General features: G+C 50.0%; 1 protein-coding gene across 1 annotated transcript; it reads left to right on the forward strand.

Annotated features, from left to right (window-relative positions):
* The first annotated feature begins 1,025 nt into the window (after positions 1-1,025).
* On the forward strand, positions 1,026-15,958 carry HTR5A (5-hydroxytryptamine receptor 5A). The gene is made up of 2 exons (XM_068972320.1): positions 1,026-1,769; positions 15,626-15,958. The coding sequence occupies exons 1-2, from the start codon at positions 1,026-1,028 to the stop codon at positions 15,956-15,958; spliced, it is 1,077 nt and encodes a 358-aa protein (XP_068828421.1).
* The last annotated feature ends 272 nt before the right edge of the window (positions 15,959-16,230 follow it).

Genomic DNA, 16,230 nt, shown 5'->3' on the forward strand with positions numbered 1-16,230 from the left:
GCCATTTCCTTCTCCAGAGGATCTTCCCGAACCAGGGATTGAACCCGGGTCCCCCGCATTGCAAGCAGACGCTTTACTGTCTGATCCGCCAGGGAAGCTTTTTACTCAGAAGCTGAACTCGGAAGACAGGTATTAAAATAAAGACCTGTGGAAAGCGAAGAACCCTCTCAAGGTATCGAGACCACCCCTAGAAAGGCCATGGGTTTGGAGTGCTTAGGGGAATATTTCAAGGAAAGTTCTTTGGTAAACTCTTTCCACGAGGGGCGCTCATTTAGGGGAGAAGCGGCAGCACCAAGGACAGCAGCAAGCTCCGCGCGCGCGGGCCGGGGCGGGGACAGCCGGCAGCACCCGGGACAGCGCCAGCGCAGCGCGCTCGGGGCCGAGAGGCGGCCTCATCAGCTGATGCTTTACGTAGGCTGGCTCCCCAGTTTGATAAGACGGGTCCGGTGGGCGCGCCAGCAGTCGCTCTGCGGGGCCGCGGCCCCACACGGGGCGGGAAGGGGCCGGGGCCGAGCAGAAGGCGGGTCCCTGCCGGGCTTCCCCCAGCACGGAGTTGCGGCTGCAGCCCGCGGCCGCTGCGGGGAGAAAGGGGCGGGCGGGGAGGCCACGCGGCGAGAACTACTGCGCTGACGCACCAGCCCTCTCGGCGGCCACACGCCCCGAGGCCGCGCAGCTTGTCCCCGACACTTAGGGGACGCTCGACTCTAGGGAAACAAACTGCTGTGTCTCCGCCGAGGCGAAGCGCCTTGGGCGTGCGACCCTTAGGCGGGCCCTGGCTGAGAGACGCAGCCCCCAGCCTCCGAGGACTTCAGATCTGCCGCCGGCTTGCAGCCCAGCGCCCGCCCCTCCGCCACACCGTCTCCCACGGATGCAGGAGATCGGCCCGTTTCATAGGCGCTCCCCAGAAACCCTGCCTCTGGCCAGGGGGGAGAAGCCTCCGGAGTGGCTTCCAGCACAGGGGCCACCGTGCGTTTTCCTGAGCGCCCCTTTCCTACACACCACGGAGCCGGCCTCCTGACCCAGAGATGGACCCGCCTGCGAACCTCAGCTACTTCACCCTCTCCACCCCCGCCCCTGGGGAGACCAACCGCAGCAGCTTCGACGCAGCAGACCCGCGCCCCAGCCTGCCCCTGCTCTCCGTCTTCGGGGTGCTTGTCCTGACCTTGCTGGGCTTCCTGGTGGCGGCCACGTTCGCCTGGAACCTGCTGGTGCTGGCGACCATTCTCCGCGTGCGCACATTCCACCGCGTTCCGCACAACTTGATGGCGTCTATGGCCATCTCGGACGTGCTGGTAGCCGCTCTGGTCATGCCGCTGAGCCTGGTGCACGAGCTGTCCGGGCGCCGCTGGCAGCTGGGCCGGCGGCTGTGCCAGCTGTGGATCGCGTGCGATGTGCTCTGCTGCACGGCCAGCATCTGGAACGTGACGGCCATCGCGCTGGACCGCTACTGGTCCATCACCCGTCACCTGGAATACACGCTCCGCGCCCGCAGGCGCGTCTCCAACGTCATGATCGCGCTCACCTGGGCGCTCTCCGCCGTCATCTCCTTGGCCCCGCTGCTCTTCGGCTGGGGCGAGACCTACTCGGAGGGCAGCGAGGAGTGCCAGGTGAGCCGCGAGCCCTCCTACACCGTGTTCTCCACCGTGGGCGCCTTCTACCTGCCGCTCGGCGTGGTGCTCTTTGTGTACTGGAAGATCTACAAGGCCGCCACGCTCCGAGTGGGCCCCCGGAAGACCAACAGCGTCTCACCCATATCCGACACCGTGCAGGTGGGTGTTAAAGGCAGCCTTAAAAAACACTTTGCTTGCGTTTGCACAGGCCTCGTCTCCGGCACACCTTCCCCCACGTTAGTGAGAAGTGGAAAATTTTTAGTATTTTGGGGCAAGGGAGGGGAGGAAGGGAAGGGGGTCAAGCGGGAGAGAGAAAGCATCACCCACTCTGCTCTGCTCACAGAGCATGCCATCGCTCATGCATATTAATTTCCTCACATGTATGAGGGTTTGAACTATAGAATTCTACAGGGTTCCACTAGGCTTGAAAATTCTGTGGACCTATAACCACCTTTAGGAAGCCTGAGGAAGCTGGTGTCCAGGGCCGCACCAGATGAAAGAGAAACGTGCAGACTCCTGTGCTCAAGAGGGGGTCTTTGAGGGGCTGGGAAGAGGGGCGGTGATCTGACTTGGCAGGAATATACCAGGCAAAGCACGTTAGTGTTTCAACCCCATCTAATTTTTTCTTTGCAAATTATAGCAATTAATTTTGCAAAAATGTGGTATCTCATGGATTACCGTCATTCTCAGCATCCTCCTCTCCCGATGCAAGATCAGATGTTGCTCACACGCCTGTCTCAGAGCCTGCATCTGTGACCTGCTCCCACGGGCCGTGGTGCTGCTTTCGGGGGCTACCCCTGCCCCAGCCCCACCCCCAGTCAGGCCACATGTGCTGAGGATCACTGGCTTGCCTCCTGGCACAGGAGGAAAGCTGAGGGAGGAAATTAAAACCTAAGGCAGACAACTCCCTAGCTCCGTGCAAAGAGCATTTAAGGTCCAGCCACTGCTCCAGCACCCGGGGGGGCTCAGTCCCCATCTTCTCTCCACCCGCACCTCCTGCTTTTTGTTAACTCTTAGTAATCTGACCCTGTGGTGCAAGCTTCAGGAACCATGAGAGCTCAGCCCCTCCCACTCATTGCCAAGGGTGACCCCTTGAACCTAATTCACATGTGTAAGTTAGATCAGAAATCCACGCAGCACCCATCTCTGTTACTGGCTCTGGGACAACATCAATTCAATGAGCACACTGAGTGAGTACTACGGGCTGGCTGCTGGGGGTAAGAGGGTGATAAAGGCACCATCTTTGCCTAGGAGGAGTCTAACGCAGGGAGAGAGGCGTGTGGTGTGAGCACTGTGATGTGACTGTGTTTTTCAAGAGTCAGAAGGTAATTCCAAGCATAACCAGTCAATCAAGCTTAGAGGAACCAGAGGTGAAGGCAGGGGAGAAGGAGAAGGGCATCATTCTAGAAGAAAGAAGGAAAAGGGGGTGAGAGGCCCTCTGTCCTTTTATCTACAACAACAGTCTCACCCAAATGACCCTCTCCCACCCCAGGAAACATTCGGAATGTCTGGTTATCTGATACTCTTTCTGATTATCGACACGTGGGACAGGGTAGACACACAGCACAGCCTGAACAGCAAAGAATTAGTGACAGATTAATGTCAACAGCGACAAATGTGGGAAACCCTGGCCCATGAGATTTCTACACTGGACAAGGAGTGCCGACAAGTAGGAGTGCCCCCAAACCACCAGGCATGTCCACGTGTGTGCGCCCCCGCAGTTCCCGGTCAGGAACAAGGGGGCTGGCAGACTGCCCACTACATCCCTCCTTACACGGATCCTCTTCTGCCAGGATGCTCACCCAGGTAAACACAATTTGTGATCAACACCAAACAGCTTTAAAAGGGAACAGCAACTGTCCTTGTGTCCTGGAGGGCTTGAAGCAGAAGGAAAACGGGCTAACACTACTCAGGTCTGGAGACAGCAGAAGCAAAGCACCGCTTCATGTTCTTTCTCTGCCAGGTAACTTTCAAAAATGGGCCCCATGGCTTTGCAAGGCCTCTAAGCGATCCAGGGCTCCACCTGAAACGTGGAGCTGGCCTTGTTCTCACGTTACCGTGGAGGGTGGATTAAAAGCCAGGCTTCCTGATTTCTTGGTGGTAGCAGTTGCCGAAGTTTCTAAATACAGTTCTACCGCCAACGATCCCTGTTGCCTAGGGAAACACAACGCGTCTTCCCTGCTGCTTTACCTTCTGAGTTTTCCGCAGACGCACACTGAAAGCCTAACCGCTGTCAGGCACGGAGATGAAAGCCAGGAACATATGAGAGAGAGGCCTTGCCTTGACACAGCCTGATGAAACTGCGACTGAGGCTCCAATGTGAAGACACAGGTGAATTTGCTGCCTGTAAGCGCCTGGGGGACTTCCCGGGTTCTCAGCGGGTCGACATCAGCTGTAGGAGCAGCTCTGCTGGCCGGGCGTTACTGGAGTGAATCCAGGCTGGCTGCCTAACTTCCAGAAGTGAGGGGCCGACACGGCAGCGGGGCTTGTAAAACCGAGCCCCCCGAGACGAAATGTCCTTGACTGACAGTACATCGAAGGCCCTTGGCCACTCTTGCCAAGACTTTCCTAGCTTCTAGCGTTACTGCCCAGGAAGGAGCAGGCTCCGGGTGCGGAACAGGTGGACTGGCCCCAAGTTTGAGGAGCACGTGGCTCTCACTCCCCAGCTCTTGGTCCTCACTCCGGAGAGACCGTCAGGACTGTCCAGCTTCTCAGCTCTGTTCCTGGTTCTCCTTGAAGTTTCATCCATGGAGAGCGGGTGTTCAGACTGCACAGTGATCGACGTGCTCAGACACTTGTCAGGACAGCGCTGGGCAGAAGCAGTCAAAGCTCTGGACAGTGGACACCAAACCAGATTAACCAACTAGCAGGAAAACATGGGTGGTTTCAGTTAGCAATGGGGATTTACTGCGCGTGGTAACATAAGGTTTAAAGGCTTAATGTAAACAGAACAAAACAAAACAAAAAAACTAGTTTAATTGATGCGAGTAATGTCTCTGAGGCACGGAGGCAAAGCCTTCATCACTGAATGGAGGGGTGGGCTTCAACAGACAACAGTTCTTAGACAGGTGCCATGTGGTTGGATCAGCCCACCTGGAGTGTGCCCCAGCACGTTCACATCGGGACAGGGTGGCAAATCCATGACAAACCAGGGACAGCCCACCTGAGCTCCCACGCATTCCGCTCTCTTCCGTCCGTCTGTGGCGTCTCTTGTCCACAAGAGCTCTAGGACCGCTGCTATTTCTCCAGTGATGTCTTGAATTACACACAATGCAGATACTCTCACAGACAGACTGGTTATAATCCGACAATGTTGAAGGACGGCAGTATGTTTTATCTGGAAGCAGTTTCTACTTACTAAATGTGTAGTTGTGTTAAACCGAAACAAAAGGATTCTCGTAAGGATCCTGAAATACCAGCTACAAGTTGGCACACAGGATTATTCAAGATTCTTACCAAATTCTTCCACTAACTTAGGTTTTTTCCCTCAAGCCTTTTCAACAGCCACACCATAAACAAGAAAGCTGTACTGTTGTACATCCACAATTAAAGGCAATTCCCCCTAGAAGTTTGGAAGGACAGGAAGCTGTTGGGTGATAATATCTCCCTTGGGGTGACTTCACTGGGCAGATTTTAGATGGTTGTCATTTTGATTTTTAGCCAAAAGGGGATATTGCCGCTTTCAAGGTTACTTCTGCTGTTCACATTTACTGTGGGCCTTATCTAGGCACCCAAATCTTTTAAAACAGAGGTGCTTCTCCATGTTTCATCTAGATAGCCATATCTGGTATTGATTATCTGCTTTCTTTTTAAATTTATTTTTAACTGAGGATAATTGTTTTAAAACGTTGGGTTGGTTTCTACCATGCATCACCGTGAATCAGCCATAGGTTTACACACGTCCGCTCCCTCCTGAACCTCTCTCCTACCCCTTATTATCTACTTTCCAAGGGTATCTGGAAGTATTTAGCCCCATACTGTGTATTTTCTAAATTTTTTAATTTATTTTTTTATTAAGTTCCCTAATTCAGATTTGAGCCCATTTAGGACAAGACCATATGTCAGCTGTTGGGTTTATATCAGAATACTGCTTTTAAATTTTCTATATAGTTTACAATTTTGTGTCCTCAATCAATCTTCTCTTTAAAAATGGCTTCTGAAATTGTTCTAGTCTACATTTAAAATCTTCATAGCCGGGTTACACAGCTCTTCTCTCTCCATCCTTCTAGTTTTAAATTTTTCTCCTCATCTAAGGGAAATTTTAATTAATTTCACTAGGTGCTGCTGATCTGCAGTCTAGGACAATAAGGATTTTGTTCAGTACTGTCTAAAAATTCTAAATTCTACAACAGTTTTTTGCCCTGCTCCCTGAAGTTTAGGGGCTTCCTGGTGGCTCAGGTGGTAAAGAATCCCCCCAGCAATGTGCGAGACCTGGGTTTGATCCCCGGGTTGGGAACATCCCTTGGAAAAGAGAACAGCTACCCACTCCATTCTCCCATTCTTGCCTGGAGAATCCCCATGGACAGAGGGGCCTGGTGGGCTACAGTCCATGGTATTACAAAGAGTCAGACATGACAAGTGGCTTTCACTTTAGAAAAATTCTTCCTTATAGCCTGTATCTCAGCTCTCGATCAAGGTTTTAACTGACATTCCGTAGGTTTGACTTCTTGCCTGGCAATTTTACAATGTGATTTTGTTTTACTGAGGAATCCCCTGAGGAAAAGACAGTTCATTTAGGAAGTTAGGAAAAGCTGAGTAGAAATATGGGGGGTGTAGATGTGTAAGGTGGGGAGGTTTTCAGTTCAGTTCAGTCGCTCAGTCATGTCTGACTCTTTGTGACCCCATGGACTGCAGCACGCCAGGCTTTTCATTCCATCAGCAACTCCCAGAGCTTGCTCAAACTCACACCCATTGAGTCAGTGATGCCATCCAACCATCTCATCCTCTGTCGTCCCCTTCTCCTCCTGCCTTCAATCTTTTCCAGCATCAGGGTCATTTCCAGTGAGTCGGTTTTTCGCATCAGGTAGCCAAAGTATTGGAGTTTCAGCTTCAGCATCAGTCCTTCCAAAGGATATTCAGGGTTGATTTCCTTTAGGATTGACTGGTTTGATCTCCTGGCAGTACAAGGGACTCTCAAGAGTCTTCTCTAACAGCACACTTCAAAAGCATCAATTCTTTGGCACTCAGCTTTCCAACTCTCACATCCATACACGACTACTGGAAAACCATAGCTTTGACTATACTGACCTTTGTCAGCAAAGTAATGTCTGCTTTTTAATATGCTATCTGGGTTGGTCATAGATTTTATTCCAAGGAGCGAGAGTCTTTTAATTTCACATTTGCAGTCACCATCTGCAGTGATTTTGAAACCCAAGAAAATAAAGTCTGTCACTGTTTCCATTGTTTCCTCATCTATTTGCCGTGAAGTGATGGGACCAGATGCCATGGTCTTCGTGTTCTGAATGCTGAGTTTAAGACAGCTTTTTCACTCTCCTCTTTCACCTTCAAGAGGCTCTTTAGTTCCTCTTCATTTTCTGCCATAAGGGTGGTGTCATCTGAGGTTGTGATATTTCTCCTGGCAATCTTGATTCCAGCCTGTGCTTCATCCAGCCTATTTCACAGGAGGTACTCTGCAGCGAAGTTAAATAAGCAGGGTGACAATATACAGCCTTGACATACTCCTTTCTCAATTTGGAAGCAGTCTGTTGTTCCATGTCCGGTTCTAACTGTTGCTTCTTGACCTTCATACAGATTTCTCAGGAGGTAGGTAAGGTGGTCTGGTATTGCCATCTCTTTAAGAATTTTCCACGGTTTATTTTGGTGATGGACAGGGAGGCCTGATGTGCTGCAGTCCATGGGGTTGCAAAGAGTCAGACATGACTGAGCAACTGAACTGAACTGAATTTTGATCCACACAGTCAAAGGCTTTGGTGTAGTCAATTTAAAGCAGAAGTAGATGTTTTCCTGGAATTCTCCTGCTTTTTCTATGATCCGATGGATGTTGGCAATGTGATCTCTGGTTCCCCTGCCTTTTCTAAAAGCAGCTTGCACATCTGGAAGTTCTCGGTTCACACACTGTTGACGCCTCACTTGGAGAATTTTGAGCATTACTTTGTTAGCATGTGAGATGAGTGCAATTGTGCAGTAATTTGAACATTCTTTGGCATTGTCTTTCTTTGGGGTTGGAAAGAAAACTGACCTTTTCCAGTCCTGTGGCCACTGCTGAGTTTTCCAAATTTGCTGGCATATTGAGTGCAGCACTTTCACAGCATCATCTTTTAGGATTTGAAATAGCTCAGCTGGAATTCCATCACCTCCGCTAGCTTTGTTCAGTGCTTCCTAAGGCCAACCTGACTTTGCACTCCAGGATGTCTGGCTCTAGGTGAGTAATCACACCATCGTGGCTATCTGGGTCATTAAGACCTCTTTTGTACAGTTCTTCTGTGTATTCTTGCCACCTCTTCTTAATATCTTCTGCTTCTGTTAGGTCCATACCGTTTCTGATCTTTATTGTGCCCATCTTTGCATGAAATTTTCCCTTGGTATCCAATTTTCTTGAAGAGGAAGAGTTCTCTAGTCCTTCCCATTCTACTGTTTTCTTCTATTTCTTCGCACTGATCACTGAGGAAGGCTTTCTTCTCTTTCCTTGCTTTCCCTTGGAACTTTGTATTCAGGTGGGTATATCTTTCCTTTTTTCCTTTGCCTTTAGCTTCTCTTCTTTTCTCAGCTATTTGTAAGGCCTCCTCAGACAACCATTTTGCCTTTTTGCATTTCTTCTGCTTGGGGATGGTTTTGATCACTGCCTCCTGTACAAAGAGTTGGACATGACTGAGTGACTGAACTGACTGTTCATGGGGTTCTCAACGCAAGAATACTGAAGTGGTTTGCTGTTCCCTTCTCCAGTGGACCACGTTTTGTCAGAACTCTCCACCACGACCCATCTGTCTTGGGTGGCCCTACACAGCACGGCTCATAGTCTCACTGAGTTAGACAAGGCTGTGGGCCAGGGGATCCGTTTTGTTAGTTTTCTGTGACTGTGGTTCTCAGTCTGTCTGCCCTCTGGTGGAGGATAAGAGGCTTGTGGGAGCTTCCTGATGGGAGGGACTGGCTGTGGGGGAATCTGGGTCTTGCCTGATGGGTGGGGCCACGCTCAGCAAAGCTTTAACCCAATTTTCTGTTTTGGGGTGGAGCTATGTTCCCTCCCTGTAGCTTGGCCTGAGGCCAAAATATGGTAGGGGCGATGGCATCTCCCTCAAAAGGACATACGCCAGGACTGTCGTCTCCAGTGCCCCTAACCCTGCGGCAGGCCACTGTCAACCCACACCTCCACCAGAGACTCCCAAACACTCACTGGCAAGTCTGGCTCAGTCTCTTGGGTTCCTGCGCTTTCTCCTGGGTCCTGGTGCGCACAAGGTTTTGTCTGTGCCCTTCAAGTGCCGTTTCCTGTGGAAGTTCTGTAGCAAATCCCACTCAAAGTCAAATTCCCTGGGTTCTCAGTCCCTTTGCCAGATCTCCAGGTTGGGAATTCTGTTGTGGGTCCTAGAACTTTTGCAACAGTGCAAGAATTTCTTTGGTATAATTGTTCTCCAGTCTGTGGGTCATCTGCTCGGTGGGTCTATGGTGGGGCCAGTGGTGACCTCCTCCAGGAGGGCTATGCCACACGCCACACCTCCCAGGTCTGCTGCAGCCAGAGACCCTGTGCCCACGCAGGCCGCTGCTGACCCAGCCTCTGCAGGAGACACTCAGACACTCAAAGGCAGGTCTGGCTCAGTCTCTGTGGGGTCCCTGGGTCCTGGTGCGCACAAGGTTTTGTCTGAGCCCTCCGAGCATCTCAGATGGGTATGAGGTTTGATTCTAAACACAATTTTGCCCCTCCTACCCATCTTGTTGGGGCTTCTCCTTTGCCCTTGGATGTGGGGTATCTTTTTTTGGTGGGATCCAACAGTCTCCTGTTGAGGGGAGATTTTGGAAAGTTACAAAATCTTTAGGACCAACTCAGAGTTAGACTTTAAGGCCTTAGCAGAACAACTAAAAAAGCTGACTCTCAACTGTTTAGTGTTTGTCTTCTAACTTAAATATGTTAATCTGTTGATTTTGATTTTCAGAGATTATTATGTGAAAAACTTTTTTTCACATTTATCAAGAAAAGAGTGAGAGTTAGGATTACAGTGCAGTTTAAAATAGACGTTCACAAAGAAGAAGGCTGAGACTCTGACTAAGACAAACCAGGACACACAAGAAAACGGCCACCAGGGTTGGCCAACAGTCTGTGTGTGTGAACGGTTTCTCAGATCCTTGACCAGAGGCCAAGAAGGGGCCATATGATGACCAACCCAATCATCAACGAGCTGGAATGCCAGCTACACAAGGTGATATTTATTCCATAGACCGACAAGATAGGGAATGCCCTCACTTAAGTTTTGTGAAAAACTTGAAGCAAAGTTAGATCAATTGCTTTTTGACAAAGTGGTTATTAAGTCTAATGGTCTGCAAATCATTAGCCCTCAGGTCTAGCTTAGAAAAGATTAGAAGCTTATAAAGCCAGCACCTTATAGAACAATCCTTTTTATATTCAACAGAAAAATAAAAGGTATTCCAGGACAAAAATTAAACCAAAAAAATCTATGAAGATAAGAGTTTGCATATTTAGACAAACAACAGCCAAAACAAAGAAGACAGCAATATAATAAGTAGGTTATGGCATAACATTTTTGCTCAGTGGTATACCTCCAGCAAGAGACCTAACAGCTTTATAAGAAGATGTGAGTCGACTTCCAAATGGCACACCTTTCTAACAAGGTCCAGTTATTTGATACGAAGACCTAAGCTGAATGATCTGATTCAAATACACACGTATGCGTGCATGCTGAGTCACTTGGTCATGTCTGACTCTTGGTGACCCCATGGACTGTAGCCTGCCAGGCTCCTCTGTCCATGGGATTTTTTAGAAAGAATACTGGAGTGGGTTGCCGTTCCCTTCTCCAGGGAATCTTCCTGACCCAAGAATTGAACCCGCATCACCTGTGTCTCCTGCGTCGCAGATTCTTTACACTCTCAGCCATCGGGGAAGCCCATTCAAAGACACATGTGGCTGCAAAGCCTGGGATAACAAAACTCAGAGAGTGAGAAGAGCCGGGTGGAGTGGGCTGGCACTCAGCTCATTGAGACTGGTGTGCGTCTGCAGACCCAAAGGCGGCTGGGGTCCGGGGCTCTGTGAATGCACCTGTAGTCCAAGTATCCTGTGAAGGGTCCTCAGAACAACATCCATGGAACTCCCCGAGGACAATACAACCACCACACAGCACCTGAAATAAAAACACGGCTTGCTACAGATTGAGAGAAAGCTACACCTGTCTGGCACCATCTCCCGGAGCAGGGCAGGACACCTGTCATCAATGGAGACAGTGTTGCGCTCGGGGATGGGAGGGCGTTGAGAGGAACACTGAGCGGACATTCCCCATGCAGGGGTGACTCAGTGAGGCCGCTGTTGGCTCACTGCTGCTTGGGGATGCGTGCACTGGGGCGCACCTCGCCCCAGCGGGCTGACTGTCAGAAGAGAGGGCCAACACCGACCAGCTGGTCTGCCAGTGCCTGTTCCCAGAGCTGGACCGTCCTGGATTCACTGGAGGGGTTTAAACAAGCAGCGAGGCTCTGTGTTACCACAACTACAGGACCAACGGTCTTTTCCTAAGCTTGTGGAAACATTCTTATTCTGCCCCTTGTAAGCCCTCCCTAGGTGGGTAGGATCATTCCCAGATTAAACATCCCAACTCACTGGTACATCCTGCGTGTGACAATGGTCTGGTCTCACCTGCAATCACCTGAAGCCACACTTCCCAGGTGAGAGCCTTCATCCCTTAATTGCAATATCCACTACTGATTATAATCTATTGATTGTCTGTGATATTAATAGGGAGGTGAAGCAGAATAGTTTCAGGAAATAAAAGGACATGCTAGATTTATGATTAACTAGTGAATAGTTATTTAACTAGGCTTCCCAGGTGGCTCAGTGGTAAAGAATCCGCCTGCAATGCAGGAGATGTGGGTTTGATCCCTGGGTCAGAAAGATCCCCTGGAGAAGGAAATGACAACCTACTTTATTATCTGAGCCTGGGAAACCTCATGGACAGAAGAGCCTGGTGGGCTAGTCCACGGGGTTGCAATAGAGTTGGACACAACTTAGTGACTAAACAACAAGTTCAGTTCAGTTCAGTCGCTCAGTCGTGTCTGACTCTTTCGACCCCATGGACTGCAGCACGCCAGGCTTCTCTGTCCATCACCAACTCCCAGAGCTTGCTCAAACTGACGTCCATCGAGTCAGTGATGCCATCCAACCATCTCATCCTCTGTCATCCCCTTCTCCTCCTGCCTTCAATCTTGCCCAGCATCAGCATCTTTTCCAATGAGTTGGTTGGAGTTTCAGCTTCAGCATCAATCCTTCCATTGAATATTCAGGACTGATTTCCTTTAGGATTGACTGGTTTAGATAGCAACAAGTTATCTCACACATAACCATCTTCATTTTTTTTTAAGTTTCAGCTTTTAAAAAACTTTTAATTTTGTATCGGGGTATAGTCGATTAGCGATGTTGCGATAGTTCAGGTGAACAATGAGGGACTCAGTCATACATGTATACATGTATCCATCCTCCCCCAAAATCTCCGCCGCAACACACACATCCAGGCTGCCACATAACATTGAGCAGAGTTCCATGTGCTATACAGTAGGTCACAGTTGAACACATAACCGTTTTGGACGAATGGGAAGTCTAAATCATTGGCACATGTCCCCCAAATAATTCATTTGTTTGGAGATACAAGGCCAACTGTTCATTTAGAACATTTTTTCCATGGGAGTCTTAAATTGTGAGGCTTATGCTTTAGAAATGATACAAGACTACAAAGATAAATGGGAAAAGTGAAGCTCGGCTTGAATACTTTCACTTATTTTTACCCCATTGCCTCTCTTTCTGTGACTCTACTAACCGTGCTGAGTAACTGACAGAGTCATCAACAGAGTCTATACCCCAGGCGTGATTAAGTGCTTTACTGCGATTGCTGACAAGCAGAGCTAAGGAGTCCTTTAGTCAGAAAGCCACAGGGTAAGCAGCCAAGTCAACCATCTGCTAACATGGGGAGCTGAAACTCCCCAACAGCAAAGCCCCTCCTCCAGCAGAGCCATTCCAGACCAACGACATGCCCACCAGGTGAGCTGGTGTTGAATGACCCCCAAAATGATCAACACTTCTCATCAACGTCGTAGAGAGTGTGCTTTTCTGAGAAACAAGGAGTTCTCTAACCTATAAAAATTCCCGACTCAAAACAAACCATAAAAACAATGTATTTAGGGAGAAAAGTTTAACTTGAATTCAAACTAGAATTCTAAGTGGGAAAAGACCACATGGAACAGGAGAAGAATTGTTAAACATGAATTTAGGTTCTCTGCTGTAAAGGGGCCCCACAAAGGTGCTCCCCAGCTGCTGTGCTAAGAACTCAAGAGAAAGCAATCATGGACTTGTGGGTCCCACTGACAAGAGAAATCCTCCTGAAGACAAGCTTAGGAATGAAAAACTGGGAAACCTTTAAGAGACACTTACACATCAGTTCTTGTACAGTGGGGAATTCTCACAAATTCAATGAACCCAAGCTGTACATGGGAACAGTTCAAATTCAAAAGAACCTAGGTACAGTATACTGGAAGAACCTCGGATCTTATACTTGTTGCTGTTCAGTTGCTCAGTAGTGTCTCTTTGCGACCCCGTGGACTGCAGCACACCAGGCTTCCCCATCCTTCACCATCTCCTGGAGCTTGCTCAACTCATGCCCACTGAGTTGGTGATGCCATCCAACCATCTCGTCCTCTGTTGCCCCCTTCTCCTGCCCTCACTCTCTCCCAGCACCAGGATCTTTGCTAACGAGTCAGCTCTTTGCATCAGTTGGCCAAAACGGTCAGGGTTTCGTAGTGCAGCTGCCACACCCCTGCACAAGCAGGCCTGTGTAGGGCATTCAATGTTTCTCCATGAGGACGATGACCTGAAGGGACGGGCTGCCATGAAGCTTATGACACTTGGGCTTCCATCCCTGATGCTCACCTTTATAAACATATCCTACACCTGAACGTATGGCACACACCTGGACAACAAACAGCCCTGTGATCCCTCGTCTCTCAGACCCACAAAGAGGTACTGTGCCGTATTCTGACGTGGAGTCCCTTTGGATACAGGTCAGGACTGGGTCTGAACGTCCCAGCAGTCTCAGTCAATAGGACAGAAGGTGTCCCCTCAGAATGGAAGCTGTGTAACTTTTCCCATTATGCAGTAGAAAACTCCCACAGACAAAAAGCAGAGCGCTGGGAGTGTATCTCATCCCTCACCAAAGGCTGGCCTCACGGAGGCAGTCTCACTGTGGGGCTCACAGCTTCTCACAACTGGAATCTGCGTATTTGAAGGGCTCAGACGGTCTTCTGGAGCTGACCTGGAGGGGCACTGACCACCAAGAAGCAGGCAGGCAGTGAGTGGGGATGGGGCGGGGGTGGAGAGGCTCCCGAGAGTGGGCCGGGGTTCAGGAGCCACAGTACCTAGCTGTGTGTTGCTGTGTTCATTTCTGCCGTTACCCCAGAGCTTGGAGTCTGGTCTACATGCTCCACCTTTACACAAGTGTGCTACAGAGAGTTAAGGGCTGGTCACGATGGCCTCAAAACCGTGAGCGGCCAGCGTCGCCCAGGAAAAAGTCTGAAAGGCAAGAGAACTTCTCAAGGACTCAAGAGTCAGGACTGGAATTACTGTTTCATTGCCATCTTGGGGAAACGGGGAGAAACAGGTTCCTTGATGACCTTCTGAGGTTGAGTTTTACTAAGGGAATTAGTGACTTTTCCTATTTTCTTGATGCTAAAAAATAAAACTGAATACTGTGCTTGCATTTCTATAAATTAGCTCCCTGAAATGAAGTCCACGACAGACACTAATAAAAGAAGAAAGGTAACTGGTTCCGTCCAGGGGTGAGGCTCTGGAAAGACACAGGTGAAAGGGTCAATGTCACTTATTTTATATATGCTTTTACGAGCTGAAGAATAATGAACTACTTGTTTCAATATTTATGAATCTTTTCTTTAACTGTATAATGCTTGCAGTTTCGCTGTCTTTCAAATAGATGACAGGAAGGTTAACATATAAATTTAGTCATCCACACAGGAACTAACATTCCCTTAACTACAGTGTTGCTATTTTCAGCTCCATTACTCTATATGATGTTATGAACAGCTCCTCTTGACTGCAATTTGTAGATGCAGCCATAAACTGGCTACGTGGGTTAGAGAGACAGACCCTGTGACCTAGCTCACTGCCTAGAAGGTTGTGCGCTACTGGGGCGTGAGTGGGTCCCTCTCCAGGTCAAGTGTACTGGGATCACAGAAAGCCAGAGTTGCAGAGGACAGAGTTTGATGTCAGGGTAGTCTCTCCACTAGTGAATGATGGATCGACCCAGAAACTGCCCCACATTGTGACGGGGTCAACTAATCTGCTCATTTAGCACATCAGCCCATTGTCATTCCTCCTGTTTCAGGGGCCTCATCATCAGATACATCATATTCCAGTTCCCCCAAAGACCTGGAGAAAAAAAAAATTAAACAGCTGGAATGGAGCAAAGAGCCTCCTTTCCTAGGAATTCCGCCACCTTAGAGAAGGGCCGTGAAGCTGGAGAAACTGCCTTCCAGGGTACTTGGGGCAAGCTGAGGTGGAGGGAATCTGAGTTTAGCATCTCTTGTTTTCCATGAAAGTTGGGGCAGGGGATAAACCAGAAGGAGATCAAAAAGATTTAAGATGTCAAAATGTGAGCAAACACTCAGCTCTGCTGGCCCGGGAGTGGGGGGACCCGACAGTAGGGTCCCTGCAACGGACAATTAAAAGCTTTCTCTTGAAGTGCATGTGCGGGAAGCCGGGCCCACCCGAGTCTCCGGTCAGCCCACCCTGGGTGTGGGATGGGGGTGGCTCTCCTGATGCTTCCATTTGCCTTCTCCAGGTGAAGGGCGCCGCTCAGCGGCCTGAGATGGTCCTCGCCACGCGCCGCGCCACGGTCACCTTCCAGGCCGACGGGGACGCGTGGGGCGAGCAGAAGGAGCAGCGCGCCGCCCTCATGGTGGGCATCCTCATCGGGGTGTTCGCGCTCTGCTGGATCCCGTTCTTCACCGCCGAGCTCCTCAGCCCCCTGTGCGCCTGCGACGTCCCGGCCACCTGGAAGAGCGTCTTCCTGTGGCTCGGCTACTCCAACTCCTTCTTCAACCCCCTCATCTACACGGCCTTCAACAAGAACTACAACAGCGCCTTCAAGAACTTCTTCTCGAGGCACCGCTGAGCACGAGGCTGGACAGGCGAGGGCTACTCGCCCATCTGCCCATCCCCACCCGGCAACCGCCTGCCAGAGACAGGCCTTCGAGGTCCCCACGGTGGCCCCCAGAGCCACCTGGCTCACTGCCGCACCCCCGGCAGGAAGCGAGTCTGCACGGGCAGTTCCCGGGACCTCGTTTTATCCCATTTATCTGCTTGCCCTCACTCCGCACTGCACAGCCACGGACTTGGCCCACCAAGTGCCCTTTCCTCTCCAAAGTCCCCCGCAGCATGGTTTAG

The sequence above is a fragment of the Capricornis sumatraensis genome, chromosome 5, assembly GCF_032405125.1.
Source record: "Capricornis sumatraensis isolate serow.1 chromosome 5, serow.2, whole genome shotgun sequence".
In the NCBI taxonomy this organism is placed as follows: domain Eukaryota; kingdom Metazoa; phylum Chordata; class Mammalia; order Artiodactyla; family Bovidae; genus Capricornis; species Capricornis sumatraensis.